The following is a 16,332-nucleotide window of genomic DNA, read 5'->3' as shown; positions in this document are numbered from 1 at the left end:
AATATACAATTCCGAAATATTTTTTGATTTTACATAATTTCTGTCAAAATAAAGAATAATCATTCTATAATTATAATCAATAACGAACGTACGAAAAAGTATAAGTCTAATGATTTTCTGAGCTAGTTAGGTTGTATAGTATTTATAATCAGATGGCGACAGTGGATATTTTAGCACGTTGCTTCGTCGATATTCATTATTTTAACGACAAACAATCGCTTTATCGATAAGTTTACCATAATAATCCAGATTTTCATCAATAATTGTCATTTTAGTTTATATTAAAAAATGTATTAAATGAATGGCAATTTTGATCTTCGTCGAGCGTCATTTTTTTGACTGAAGATCAATTGAGATTATTCGAATAAGAAGCAAAAGGATTATTTGAATACAACTTTACTTCAGATTCAAAATATCGATTAAAGCAGAAATATATACGTGCTTGTTTAAAGGAAATCTTTTTAAATTTAATATTAGTAATAACATATAGTAAAAATTTACTTTAAAAAAATAGTTTTTTAATAAAATGCATACTTTTTTGTGTAAAAGTATATATAAAAAATAAAGGAACACGCATCAATAAAAGTAAAACAGATATAAACAAGATAACCGGTAAGCATCAACTAACAGTGGAATTACATCTATATTATAATTTCCCAGTCAACAATATAAGTGAAATTTATAACACATGTTGCAGATAACAGTTACATTGTTAAGTAGAAAATTATAATATTGATATAATGTTAGTTGACTAGGTTTATTAGGTTTACTAGGTATATCTGGTACCTATATAACAAGAATTAATAACATACAAAGATATATTAATACCTATCCTTAATACATAAAGAAATATATTATTAATAAGGATTAATAAAGATTAACGTACATATGTACATATTATTAATAACATATTTTAAATTCTACAGTTTGCAAGTTAGTTAAAAACAATTTTACTTTATTTTTAAGCATTTTTATAATTTATTTATTTTTTAATACCTAGCCTGATGGACTTTTTTATGATATATGGAAATTAAAGTGATAAACATAATCCATTTTTAGCTTTTCACATTCTTTTGCCCTACCATCTTTTTTGACATGCTTTTAATTGAAAAATTACAGGATCTCTCATTTGAATCCACGTGCTTAGATGTTACACGATACTGCAGATGAAAGAGAGTAGGGCTTAATCAGTTTGTCGATAGGCAAATTGGCTTAGAGACAGCCGAGCGACAGGGTGGTTTACGGACGCCGAGAAGGAAAGTGCAGCGGTATGATCAGTTTCCGTATGACAAATCTGGAGTACCGAACGCGCGATAAAATCCGCGTCGTTCTTCGACGTTTCCTCGACGTTTCCGAGAATCGTGATTAAAAGAGACAGAAGAAGCCTCGCATCTTGGAAGACATCGCGGATTGAAACGCAATCAACGAGCTATCAACGATCTTTCCAACGTGCTTTAAATCGAAATTGACAAGAAGATACGTCAGTCGTAGAACAGGTCAATAGTCGTGTTTAATATCCGTAGAGAATTTCGTGGGCGAAATTAAGAAAATAATTAATTTTAGATGATTTTCAATAACGTTTTTTTTATTTTTAATTTATTTTATTACATACCAAATCTTTAGCAACTGTGTCTTTATTCGATATTTGAGGCTCAAGATGAGTTTAAGAGTACTTTTTAATGTTTCTGAAAACTTTCTAGATAATCTAGATACATATAAAGTAAATCTTTGTTTTATTTGCAGTCTTATACAATTATTAATGTATTTGCTCACAATTCTTATTATAAGTGCATTGTGTATGACATTTAGTATACTACTTTGGTTTAATGGTTTATTCATATTTTTTTAGTATGTAAAAATAATTTATACTTGAAACTATTCTATTCCAAAATTTTTTAAAAATACATTTTAATATTTATTATAATATAAACTTCTTTTACTTTTATGTAACATATATTAAATATAATTTTATAGTATTATATATGTATAACTTTACATACACATTTACAGATTACATTTGTATAAATTTATTCTTATTTATATACAATGCTATTTAGAAATAATGTTTCTTGTTAATATTAATAAAAAGTTCGTTTAATTCATGAAGAATGATTTAAAACGATAGCTTAAAAACTAACTTGAGCTTTCATTGTGCGATTGTCAATAGATTTTCTTATAAACAAGCTTGATTTAAATCTTTATTTTATAAATATCAATTCTATAATATTTACTTATAAAATATTAATTAATTGAACAAAAGTGATGAGTTTATTAAATTAAGATTATTATAAGATATCAATCAAAATATTCATCAATCAAAATATAATGCGAAATATTGTTACTGAAAATTGTCGATGAAAATAACTTCTGTTGATTGATTCAATAGGTTCATATAATAATAGATGATTGATGTCGTGACTCGTCAAGATTTTCAAAATCAATCTACGTCAATGGCTTCGTTTATGAGACGCTATGTTTAGATATAATTTAGATGTTCATTGATCCACGAGGAACCGAAAGTGATCGTCCGGTGGAAAAAATTTTCGAGCGAGAGGCTAACAACTTCCGCTCGATTTTCGTCGAGAGCATTCGCCGGATTTCCGTACGATAGAATGTGCAGCTGATCGGTGAGTGGAAAATTGGATCGGAAAATTGTCATGTGAAGGACCATAAAATTTAAAAGTGAGAGATGCAATGCAGGAAACGGCCCGTAAAATATGCTAGGTCGCGGATTAATGAGAAAGCGGAGATTCCAATAACTGGTTAAGTTTCTCAATCAGGGTAAGACAAGAGTATTAAATCGAACATTACATGTACTGTAAAATTTAATAACTTTTAAAATATTATGAAATAATTCATAACGTATTATTTTCTGTATTCCATCAAATTACGTGCATTTAAATTATATGTATATCGATATCAATTTACAATTTGCAATAGACAAAGACTTGCCTATATTGTTAGCCATCAATATGCGGCAAGAAACAAAAAAGTGAAACAAGATGTTCGCATTGTCAATCGAGTTAAAAATCGAATTAATTACACAGTTACGTTAGAATATTAATAGGCCTGTATGTGCAGAAACGAATGTAACACACATCCTTTCGCTCACACAGAAGGACAGGAGTCTCTTTGATGTTCGCGCGTTCAAAACGATCTCATCGATCCCTCCGCGTCGATGAATTCTTTATGACGTACTCTGCAAACTCCATTGCATGCGCCGCTCTTTTTTTCGGGCCATCCGTATCACTCTCCATACTCTCCGCTCTCTTCAGGAATGACGTGGCACTTTCTGCTGATCATATGCTGCTACTTGTATGCCCTGTTTGACATGACCGCCCCGCATTTTCCGTGAGTACGCAATCACATTTCTTTTGCCGGACAATTATTTTTATAGATATTACACGATTTCAACATCAACAATTTCGGTAACAATAGTATTTTGCATCTAAACTTTTCTTTAAATTATTTTTTTTTTTATTATAAAAATTCTAAGAAGAGAATTCTGCTGAGAGAACAATAGGTAACATTTTCGCTAATTATGTAATTATGTAATATTTTCACTGATAACTGTAAAAACTGTAAAAAAGGAGAGAGAGAAAAATTATTTAAAAATTATTAAAATAGTGATAGAATTCTTGTTGAAGATAAGTACAGTTATAGGTTTCATTATTCTTGCATGATGTTTATTGCATCATAAATTGGATCATACACTAGATTATATATGACGCAGATTATAAACGCGTTGTGATTTAATGGGTATATATCACGTCTTTATACCGCATTCTCCGACGCATTTTTGTTTCTCAATCAATACTGCAATCACATTCTAATTGAACAAAGAAAGTCGTATGGTTAGCAATCGTGGCATCGACGTGACCGACCCGATTGAGAAAAATAGCATCCACTCTGTAATAATGAAACTGCCAACAGACTCTGCGCGCACTCAGTTCTTGTGCTCGGTGAATAATTTATGAGTGTCATCGATGCTGCTGCCATAAAAATCGCTGTATCAGCGATATCGCTGTTATAGCTATTATTTAACTTTTAAAGTGATTACTGAAAATTGGTTGCAGTTATAACTGAACGCTTTTACGTTTTTCTTCTTTTGTCACAATTAATGAGCAACAATTCAGTCTATTATTAATTATTATACAGCGATCATTCAAAAATATGATATGATATGCATCAAAAATCAAATGTTCAACAGCACTGTATAAAATTTTTTTGCTTATTATTATTTAATGACATTCATAAATATGTAAAGTAATTATTATGGAATAATATAATAATTAGAAAAGTAATTATTATTCCATATGCTTTGGTAAAATTCCCGTTTGAGGACCCACTTTTATTAAAACCAATAAATATATGTATATTATTCCTTAATAATTACTTTACGTCTGTAAACATTACTAAATAGAAATAAGTGAGAAAATTCTTGAGTCTTGTTACAGGTTATCGGCTTGAAGGGTTTCACAGTGATATAAGGCAATTTTAAATCAAGTTTACACAAATATGATTTGCTCAAATCAACCACCAACTATTAACATATTTTTATATAATCCGCGTGTTATTTGTTAATGTTAATACATAACAACATGTAACTTAACCATTTTTTAATAAAATTATTTTATTATCTATGTTACAAGTATTAATCTTAATGCAATTAATAACTTTTAATTAAAAAATACATTGCAGTGATTTATAATTTTCGACAATAAAAAATTAAAAAATGTATCTAAAAGTGGTTTTAGAGACGTACCATTTTTCAGCATTTCTATTTATTTACATTTTTTTATTAAAAAAATTATTTTTGTTTAACAAAAATCTAATTAAACAGCTTTAATAAATTATTTATTTAATTAAAGATAAATTCTTTACATATATCATTGTATTGTATTCAGTTTCTTAAACTAAATCATATGTTTCTCTCAAGATCACATGGTCAAATGCGATTCGTCATATAGTCTTTAACAAATACATAATGTTCAACAAATAAACACACATGCGCAAATGGTGTCCATTAGCAAACCGTTTCTCTCACCTTTTAACATTTTAGAGAACTGGACTTCGATGAGTACGGAAAGAAGGAAACCTCCTTGTCATTGAGAGATATCCTGCCTTTGAATCCGAAGCAGTACGATAAACACAGAGCACCGAAATTCCTTGGTCAGCCCACCATCGTTTATTTTCACGTGACAGTGCTTAGTCTGGACTCGATAAATGAGGAATCGATGGTGAGCGAAAGACCGATATAAGCAACATGCTAGAAAATTTGTTTTCTCCCAATATTCTCCTATAGAGAATATTACATCCGCTATATCCGTATTAAAGTTTATTAAACTATTTTTTCCTTTTTACATTAATCTTAATTATGTATATACTATAGTAATGAAATATATTATGTGTTATATATAAACGTATATAAAATAAAATTGGTTTACTCCTTTGTTGAAAAGATCAACTAAATTTTAATCTTTTTTCCCAATATATAAATTTTTTAAACTATAGTAATAGACAAATAAATAACACAAATTTATGTTAAATATTACGTAAGAATAACAATACTGCTTTGCGAAGTGCTTTTCAAATTTTCTGAAATTTATGACGGAGATATAATCCGTAGAGTATGTGCAAGTTAAAAGATACTTTATTTTCACATGAGAGAAAGAATAATTATGTCATCTGCATATGGTCACATATGAAGTGCGGCATCTGTTCACATTATTTTTCCACGACGACAGACATACGTGGCCGACATATTTCTCGCTCAGAGCTGGCGAGACTCTAGGCTGCGGCTACCGGAAAACATGTCCGAGGATTACCGGATACTTGACGTGGATTGGTTGCACAATATCTGGAGACCCGACTGCTTCTTCAAGAATGCAAAGAAGGTTACCTTCCACGAGATGTCGATACCAAACCATTATCTCTGGTTATATCACGATAAAACGTTGCTCTACATGTCTAAGTAAGTCTATCTCAGTTACTATTTAGTCTCATTTAGGATTATTATAATATTTAACAATAAACGTGATTCTTTAAATCTTTTTTATAAATGTTTATGTATATGTTTCAAAAATATATTTTATTAAAAATTTATTAATGTGTTAGTCAAAGTTAATAATAATAATGATAAATTGGAACTTATTAAAACTCGATAATTAAATCCTCTCTTTCCGAATTAATAGAGAATATTTAATACGATATAATATGATAATGCAATTGTATCTCTCTCTCTTTCTTTCATTTGTATAAAGTTAGAATCAAATAATCACTTTTCGTACCAAACACACATACGCTCGAGTAACATTCCAGCAACTGCAAAGTTATATTCGCTCGTACGAGAATAGTTTAAAATTTTTTATTTGAGTGAGATTTTCATAGCTTTGGACATTTATTATTAACAAATATCAAAACATGCATGTAAAAAAGGCAAAGAAAACGTTAATAATTATATCTTTTCATGAAAAACGCAAGTTTTTATGTGAATGTAAATAAAAAGTAACTTAAAACATTTCGTAATTCAAAAAAGATATTTAAATTTATGTTTTTGATGTTTTTTTTTTTTACATAAGGAATACTTAACAGTTAGAGATAATATACCTATAAGATAAAAGGATACTGAGAAGCACTAAGAAAAACCAAAGATAAAAGATGTAACTTCTAAAAATCTCTACAAAGTAGGTATATCTTGCAAGATTGCAAGCAAATATTTTATTGAGAGATATACTATAACTATAATTTTACACAAGTTACTTAAAAAATACCATCATAGAACTCCTTGAGAAATATTAATTTGTTCTTTTCATCTCTCTCTTTGCATTATAAAGACACTTCCATTTATGTGAACGGAACTATCATAATAAAATACTGATTTACAATGAAATGCCGCACATCGCAATCTGAGCAAAAAAAAATTTAAAAAATTTGTTATTATCGAGCTTTATAACGGCTAACGTGAGGAAGATGCTGTTAACTTCGAAGCTTCAATAGTTCGAGTAATAAGTGTATTTTATTTTAATGGTTTTTTTAATTTCTCCGTAAGATCTAATTTTAATGATAAATTTTTTAACAATTTATTGTTAATTAAAATGTCGGAGAATTTTAAATAAGAATCTTACAATCAGTACAAATCTTGAGAAATCTTGATCTGCAATACACATACAGCTTTCACATTGATATATAGCTAACTCGAATCAGCTTCATTTATTTCTATCTACTGGAGTTTTGATCCATGTTGGATGGAGCGAGTATAGTTGTCATGTCGTGTTCTGTCAAATTTTATTGACAATAAAATAACGCGAATTTAGTTTCCCTTGTTCCGAATGCATGTTTCATTGAGAACAAAAATAGAAAAAAACTTCAACATTATTTGTCACTGTGAAAAAAGCTATCGAGTAAAACATACTTGTGTCAAAAATTGAAATGTTATTTGATTAATAAATATCACAGAAAAGCGCAATATTCGATTAAAAAGAAAAAGGCCAATGATCGAGCAGCAATGGGTATTAAACCATATAATTATTAAATTACATATGTACAAAAATGAAACATAACAACATTCGACTTCACCGAGTCTTCTTCAGCCGTAGTATAATTAAAAATATCATATTTAGGTTAACAACTGTTCAATATTCGTTTTAGATTGACATTGGTGCTCTCATGCGCGATGAAGTTCGAGTCCTATCCTCATGACACTCAAATTTGCTCGATGATGATCGAAAGCCGTAAGTATATATTAATAATTAATTTATAAGCTACATATTATATATAACAATATTATTTCATATATATAAATATATAAAATTGTACATAAGTATATAATTATATAAAATGATACACATATATATAAGTTGTAAAAACATGCGTCAATGTTCATAATCTGTTGCAATTATTGTTTATACAATTATATTACATGCAATTATTGAATTATTATCAATTATTTATATCAAATATATGTTTACGAATAATCAAATTTTAAAATGTCGATGCCATTTATCTGTTCAGAGCTCTACGATTTTTATATATGACATTTATTTATATATTACGCTTTTTTTTACATCTCTCTACATTCTCTACATCTCATTATTTTCCAGTTTCGCACACGACTCAAGATCTGGTATTCCTATGGAACATGACCGATCCCCTGGTGGTTAATCCGGAAATCGAGCTGCCGCAACTCGACATATCAAACAACTACACGACCGACTGCACGATCGAATACTCGACCGGAAACTTCACGTGCATACAGATTGTCTTCAATCTGCGTCGGAGACTGGGTTATCACCTGTTCCACACGTACATCCCGTCCGCTCTGATCGTCGTTATGTCCTGGATCGCCTTCTGGATCAAGCCGGAAGCCATCCCGGCGCGGGTCACCCTTGGCGTGACGTCACTACTGACCCTCGGTTAGGCGACGTCTCTCCTCCCATCGCTCGTGATATAACTATTCATGATATTTGCGATCACGATAGAGCCTTTGTCGGGGGCTTAATGACGGCATAAATATCAGCTAAATTGCAATTTACCCCTAATTGCATTTTACATCAAAATGGTTTTAATAAATCCTTTGGTTTTAGTAAAACCGTTATTTAATTTTTTTTTCGATACTTATTGCAAGCTAAAATTACACAAAATTATTTAAATAAATATATATTCCGATAAATTATATCATAATTTAAAATAAACAATAAAGAATAGAGATAAATAAAACTCAATATGTGATAATTGAAATTTTAGCTTATTTACATAATAGATTCAAATTTACGTTTGCATAAAAATGAAGTGTTCAATAATATCTCAAACTTAAATTAATAAATGATATATACAAATATCTATACATAAAAATAGCTAAAAGCCTAACGAGAAAAATGAGAATAATTAAATTACTTTTATTCAATTTATAGAGATGAACGCGATTATGTCAATTAATTTGTACACATAATCATGAATGTAAGGATTAAGGATTAATATCTCTTTTTCAGCTACTCAAAACACGCAATCTCAGCAATCTTTACCGCCGGTCTCGTACGTGAAAGCAATCGACGTGTGGATGTCTTCGTGCAGTGTGTTCGTCTTCCTGTCTCTCATGGAATTCGCAGTAGTGAACAACTACATGGGGCCGGTCGCCACAAAGGCCATGAAAGGGTACTCGGACGAAGATCTTCGCGAGGCCATCGACGACTTCAAGGTAAACGGGCGAAAAAACGCGGCGCGATACATTTACGGCGAAATGCTCCACCGATTTCGCGAAATTGATTGTTCGAGATAAACCGAAATGCGCGGCGGCCACCATCGGCCGAGAGTAATGCGATTTCGTCCTGTCGATGCGATATCGCTCAACTGAATAAACATACTACCTAGAAATAAAGGGCACTGCATTGTAAACCGCATCCGTTATAAATTATCGACATTTCATTCGGGGTCGTGTAAATCATTGAGATGCGTAATAAAGTTATATCACTTTGTTTAATAAGAGAAAAGAAAAGGAAATATCATTTGCTCGCGACTCTACAACGCAGAAAAAGTTTTATACAAATTTTGAGCCGAACTTTTTAGTATAACGATACTCTGATTACGGTTCTAGCTGTTTCCAAAGCAGAAGACTCGCCTTGTGAAAACTTGTATGATTGACTTCTGCAAACGTATATATTTATTTCTGAATCTGAATGTTATACGGTAAACAGCATCGGCGACGGAAAGTATGGCGAAGTACACTATATACACGAAGTACAACCACTTTCCTAGACGATTCATCGTATCGCATGACGGAGTAACTTCCCTTTGGTAACTTCTCTCTTGAACAAGTTCCAAAGTTAGATTTTTATTGCATGCATGCGTCCCACACTCAATTCGCAGAGAAATATTTATTCTCTCCTTTCTTCCGCGTAGCTTACGCAGACTTTGCAATTCGCCACGTTCTATACATAGAACGCACCCCCGTTTTCATTACATTCGTCGCGCGCAATATTTGCCTGTATCTTGTACCACTGCAGCGTTTATTATTTTTATTCTTGCTTGCTTTATGATAAAACGTTTCGTGCACGAAATAAACATTGCCTTTCTTTAATAGCTGGTAAGCAAAAGTCACGCTTTACGCAGTTAAATATGTTTTTCTATGACTATTATATATCTTATCTTTGATTCACTACAAATCCAAGTGTGTTATTTTAGCCGAAGCTCTTCTCACACATTTCTTGCCATTTTAAATCACGTTATTTAACACGATTGAACATATTAACTTTTAATAACCCACCATTAAACATGCTAAATGACGTAATTTAACACATAAAGGAACACGTAAAAAGAGCTTCTGTCTACAAATGTGTCAATTTTAGACGTTTTATGCGTGTAAAAATGACACACTTGGATTTGCATAGTGTTTGCAAGTAAATTTGTATTAGCAAGCATTATATTTTTTTTTTGTATAATCGCAAGTAAGTATAATGATCTGTACTTACCTTGCAATAGTCTTGATTAATAAAGTGATTAAAAGGAAGAAACGTAAGACGAAATAAATAGTACCCACAAAATAATTTTCCACATTTATTACTTTCATGTTATTCTACGTGATGTATTTTTTGTCTCTTTTTCTCTCATAGACGCCAATGAGGCCGGATACCGAAAGGAGCAGAAGTCCAACGAGGCCACCGACGGTACAGTATGAGCAGTGCTGCCAAGGACGAGCTACCGCCATTTACATCGACAAGGTTTCCAGATTCTTCTTCCCCTTCTCATTCTTCATCCTTAACGTCGTCTATTGGAGCACATTCCTGTAATGCAACTCCGGGCAAGACGCATGTCCGCGACTCGGCGAGAGCCGGATGCGCTTTTAAAGACATCGAATTATGGAAAGAATATCCTGGGATGCAGCGATAAATTTGTCGAAGCAAGCTAATGGAAAGTGTATCCTGCGAACTATCATGTATAAAGTACGGCACAATAAAAGAGGAAGTGGAATAAAATCCGCATATTTATTGAAGACGTGTCTAATAGATTGTGATAACAAAAGTTAACCGATCTGTGTTCATTACAAGACACATAGTAAAAATGTCCTGTAACAAATTATAAGAAACATAACAATATAGTTATATTGATAAATAGGATATTTTAAAAATATCTTGTAACTTTCATAAATATCGACTAATTTATATAATTAATTTTTTTATTAAAAAATCATAATTTATTGCATTAAAATTTCATTAAGATGAGAAAAAATGTGTTTGTTCAAAAACATTACTTATGCGTTTAAATTTAATTAATGTATATGCGATAACGGTTTACAATGTTTAAATTAACTGATTAATGTACATGAATTACTCACCTGTTTCTCATATTTGTGTTTACAATAACATAATGTCGAAATCAGAAACTTAGAGATTATAACATTATACATAAATTGAATCTAGAGCTCGTATATTTAATACGATAATAAATAAAATAATGAATAATACAAGGCCAAAAATGAGCCAACATAGATATCATAAATTAAGATTATAGTTTAATATCTCAATACATAATCGTGTATAAAAGGGACGTTTCGAGCTCCACAGAGTGTTCCTCAACCAAATAAGTAAAAAAAAGAAAAAAAAACATTTAAAAAGTTAAGATTAAATTAACGGCGCGGATACGTCTATGTCCTAACGTCGGTAGCGAGTCAAACAATAAAAGTCAAAAGGAGTCGCATTGTGCGCAAAGCATAAAACATTAATTTTAAATCACATCGCGGTCATCTTGTGTGAAATCCATAACTGATATTTAAGAACCGGTTCTCTAGGTTGGCCAGGTTAGAGATTGGGCGCTAGGCTAACAACTTTCTTTTAAGTAATCCAATCTGCAAAATAAAATTGCAGCTAAACTGACAGCTGCATTATGCCGTTACACTTAGATTTCTCAAAATATGGCTATGAAAATTATACCTTTCAGATTTTTCTTGTATAGAAAAGTTAATATCTAAATAGTAAGATGTTAAGGACCTTAAATGTCCCTTTTATACACAATTATGTATTAAGATATTAAACTATAATCTTAATTTATGATATCTATGTTGCTCTCGTTTTTGGCCTTGTATTATTTATTATTATAACATTATATTTATGATAAATTATATTTCTAGTTATCATGTAAATAATATAAAATAAAATATGCGTAATATATGTACAACTCTCATAGTATATCTTTATGCAAAAAATTTTAGTTTAATTGTGATAGAATCGAAAGATATTTATATTAATTTCAAGTAAAATAAAAAATTAGAAAAAAATATTTAATTATAAAGAAAGATAGACTAAAGAAAAATTTAATTAATTTTTAAAAGAAAATCAAAAGAGGAACAGCAACTTGAAGACGATAAAAATCTGATTGATACTCGTTACAACATACGTAATATACTATGCAATATGCATGTAATGATGTAATATCACATATATTTCTTAAATTGTTAATAATAACTTTAGATTGTTATCAAAAGTAACGCGAGTATCGTTTAATTGCTGTTCTGTTCACTAACCGAACTTAAATGTCTTGCGGCAAGTTAATGGCGCGTATTGTCTGACACATTACGGAGTATTACTACTGCAAATCACTACCACGTGGTGCGCTGATAAATTGAGCGTTTACGCCAGTGTTTCTCAACTTGTAACACAATAATCCGCTATAAATAATTTCTTAAGTCAATCTAAAACGTTTATAATAACTGCGAAAGCAAATTTAATTGTTAATTACATACGTGAAGATAAAAACAAGATTTAGAGCAAAGTAAAATTTCAAATAAAAATATATAAAAAATTTATATTAAAAAATAAAATCTTATATAAATTAAAATAAGCTTGTGTGTGTGTGTGTGTATGTGTGTGTGTGTGTGTGCGTAATTGTTCTAACATTATTAAATAATTGTGCCTTTAAAAATATAAAGTACAAATTAAATTATAAATTTAGGATTTAAGAATTAAAAGAGGTGTAGAGATTTAAAAATGCTTGACGTATATAGATATAAGTATCTATCTATAGTGCCAGAAAATATTTACTTATATATGCTGTAATTTACCAATGTATGTTATAAGAATAAAATTAATCGTTTATACTTGTGTCTTATCCAAGTACCTTCCAATTACATTATGACCGTTCGTCATTGTTCAAGTAAATTCCGTGTCATCCTTGCACAAGTTTTTTTATTTGAAGATTGAGATATCATGCAGCGATCGCAAATTTCCTCAGCGCAGAGAGAGATCAACAGTCACAATACTGCAATACAGAAATAAAATGCAATAAAACAAATGGAATCAAGATAAAAATAAAATTCAGGACACGGTGTGTAGTAACAGTTGGAAACAAAGATATTTATACGTGTAACAAACAACAGACATTGAAATGATTCCATAATAAATCAAATTATTTCTTGCTGTAATTTTTACATTTCTGTCGTCGAGAATAATCCAGGCGTTATTTATACTATCTTAAATCGATAAACCAGTAATGATGTAGGTACTCATAATAAACGAAGGCAACTTTTAAGCCAATTTAATTAAAGTATTCTGTGAATTATGCTGCCAAACAAATATAATTAAACCACTCTAAATACAACTTTGAAACAAATAATTAGACCACCTTAAATATATCTTGCGATAGCGGAATAAGAGATTTGGAAAATTAGAAATTTTAAGGAATCTCTGAAAAAGAATCTGTAAATGTATAGCAAATTACAGTTTCCACTGTTTTTATTATACATACCCTTGATTCTTTAAAAAAATAAACATTTTGTCAATAATAATTGAAATCTATCAACATGAAAAATATTCCAATTTACTTCGCGTAGAGAACTGTATCTTTCTTAATATTGTGTATATTTCTGTCATTAATAATATTATCTCTATTGGTATTCTAAAAAATATAGGTAAAAGAAGAAAGGTAAAAAAAAGCTATAGATAACAGCAGAAAAATCATTATTCTCATTATTGTCATTATTAGTTAGGTTGAAGTCCCTCAAGCTATAAATGAAGATTATAACAATAAAGATTATAAAAGAAAAACATCTTCCTTTCTTTCCTACTCGTCGCAATCTTGAAACCAAAATTTTCCCTCTCGCTGGAATGCCACGCTGCAATTATAATTTAGAGTGAATAAAATTATTAATAAAATGAAATTTACGGAGTAATTAACTGGAACTTTCACAGCACAACTTGCGCAATAAAATTTAATTAAATTACACCAGACGCAAAATGTTCTAATTGAAACGTATAAGAGACTGATAAAATAAGGATAGATATCACGATAAACTTCGCAGATTCATTAAATTACTTAATGAATTTGATTCGAATTTTTTTTACAATTATATTCTGACATTAATAATAATAAAATAAGAAGCTAAAGATTATGAATTTAAATAGAAATTTCAAAAGTGCAGGAATTTTGCGATTTAATTTCTCGAAGCAAATCTCGGTTTCTCGCGCATCTCCGCATTCATATAATTTCTTTCACTGCTAGCGCCGACATGCGGTAAAAATTCAGCTCAACGTGAATACGTCTTTCATCTCTCTTCTAATCGTTGCGGTTAGCTGCACCAGCCGGGAGAACGTCGCTCCTCATCATTCGGCAATTGCTCTGGCAAAGGGCAATTAATTGCGACGAGCCGCGCTCGCGCCGCGAATAATTACATTCGCGTGTAAGGAATCATAATTGCCGTCGGTACGAATGGGTCATTTTACGGTAAGTATGTCGCGACCCAAAATATTCCATTTACGCCGGCTCTTCACCTTCACCGCGCATTTCCGACCTGACACGTTGCCTTTCTTCGGATCTGCCGTTTCCTGCGCGAACGCCAACGATAATAATTTCCCACGGCTTGCCACACCTGCGCGCGACACATGTCACGAGCGTGCCGCATTCAATTAGAGCTAATACAATTGCCTATTGCCTATCAGCCGTGTAATCAGCCGTTCAATCGGCATTAATTTATTATTGTTACTTAGATTAGTATCGCATATAGACGCGGTCTATCCTTAAATAAATTAGAGTAGCAAACAAGACTTTACAATTTTATAAAAAGACTTCAAATTTCTGCCGTCATATCTGACTTTAAGAGATCCGGTATTGATCTGACAACTTTTCGTTCTTAAAAGATACAGAGAACAAAGTTTAACCTTCGAAATTTTAATATTTAATGTCAAACCTTATGCCAAATATTTTGAATTAAGTTTATATACGTATACATGTTAAGAAAAATTTATTTTAAAGTATACGCGCCAAGACCTTAAAAAATAGAAGATTAAATAAAATCTTCGATAAGAAAAAAATTTAATTACCTTAAATCTAAACATTTAAAAATTCGGACAAACTTCTGCATAATTATTAGAGAATTTATTAAAGAATAATTGATAAGCTCATCTAATCGAAAAATCCAATTAATATAGCAAGTGGTGAATCGCATCCCGGCAATATATTGAATTGCATTTCGTTCTTGCCAGCCATTTCATAAGCGTAGATAAAGGGATGAAAGTTATTACCCGATTTAAAAGCCAAACGCAATCTAATCCGATTGCATCCGAGATTTAGGTAGAGATGCATTGAGGATTCGCATGCAGCCATTGATCTATGCACTTTCGATGCGCGATCGAAACGGCGCGGCGCGGGCACGTTACTTAACAACGAATCTATCGCAGTCGTGTTCGCCGTGGCTGTTTAACGAGATCCCTTCATTTGCGTAATTAACTATCGACTTTCTGTCGCCAGCGCAGTTAACGAGCGTCGTACCGATCGTTAATGGATTCGAGATAACGTGGGCGGATTCTAAGAAGCGGCTAAACAATTATTATACTTAGCGCAAATTGCCAGTCACCCATGATATAGTCTACGGTAGATAAAAAGCGGTCTTAAAAAGTGGCAAATTTAAATATCTAGATAAAAAATTATTAAAAACGTTTAAAATTGTTCTTTTAAATTGCTGCATTATTATATGTTTTAATACAACTACTAATTTAAATAATTAATCTTACGAATAATCAAATAACTTGTCTTATAAGTATATGTAGTTTTAAATAACGAGGGAAAGAAGAAACATGATGCCAAATATTGTTTCTAAAAATACGATTATAGATTATTTATTAAATGTATGTATGTATGAATTTTCTTTCTTAAGTTTTTTAGATTACTGTAACATCAAACTTAACTATAATAAAGATATATATCTTTAAAATATCTTAAAGTCATCAAAGATTTAGTTAAATTAGTCTTTAATTTCTTCATAATCTTTACGTACGCAAGATTGCGGAACAATACAGCAGTTAAAAGAATTCAATTAAATTAAATCGTTTCCTCAAAAATTATTTCAAT

At 30.8% G+C, this 16,332-nt stretch overlaps 2 protein-coding genes across 5 annotated transcripts in view; one reads left to right on the top strand and one right to left on the bottom strand.

The window, feature by feature from the left end:
* Positions 1 to 1,255: 1,255 nt before the first annotated feature.
* Positions 1,256 to 11,111, top strand: LOC112453170 (glycine receptor subunit alpha-2-like). 4 transcript variants are annotated; one of them, XM_025013761.1, is made up of 10 exons: positions 1,256 to 1,496; positions 2,387 to 2,627; positions 2,701 to 2,781; positions 3,117 to 3,351; positions 5,063 to 5,240; positions 5,748 to 5,974; positions 7,651 to 7,733; positions 8,103 to 8,414; positions 8,991 to 9,196; positions 10,608 to 11,111. In XM_025013761.1, exons 4-10 carry the CDS (start codon positions 3,278 to 3,280, stop codon positions 10,782 to 10,784), a joined length of 1,257 nt encoding a protein of 418 aa, XP_024869529.1. In that variant the 5' UTR covers positions 1,256 to 1,496; positions 2,387 to 2,627; positions 2,701 to 2,781; positions 3,117 to 3,277; the 3' UTR covers positions 10,785 to 11,111. The 4 variants fall into 4 exon arrangements, with proteins under 4 accessions (XP_024869529.1, XP_024869531.1, XP_024869530.1 ...); XM_025013763.1 differs by having other exon boundaries at positions 2,492 to 2,781; XM_025013762.1 differs by lacking the exon at positions 2,701 to 2,781.
* Positions 11,112 to 12,934: 1,823 nt separating this feature from the next.
* LOC112453171 (potassium voltage-gated channel protein Shal) overlaps positions 12,935 to 16,332 on the bottom strand; it is a 193,360-nt gene continuing 189,962 nt past the window's right edge. Inside the window, exon 5 of the mRNA XM_025013773.1 lies at positions 12,935 to 13,248. Within this exon, the coding sequence (XP_024869541.1) occupies positions 13,234 to 13,248 (15 nt within the window). The 3' untranslated portion in view covers positions 12,935 to 13,233. The remainder of the gene's footprint in view (positions 13,249 to 16,332) is intronic.

Source organism: Temnothorax curvispinosus, unplaced genomic scaffold, assembly GCF_003070985.1.
Source record: "Temnothorax curvispinosus isolate PA1 unplaced genomic scaffold, ASM307098v1 QBEX01004104.1, whole genome shotgun sequence".
Classification (NCBI taxonomy): Eukaryota; Metazoa; Arthropoda; class Insecta; order Hymenoptera; family Formicidae; genus Temnothorax; species Temnothorax curvispinosus.
The sequence above is the reverse complement of the archived record's forward strand: the minus strand, read 5'-3'. Positions and strand labels throughout refer to the sequence as shown.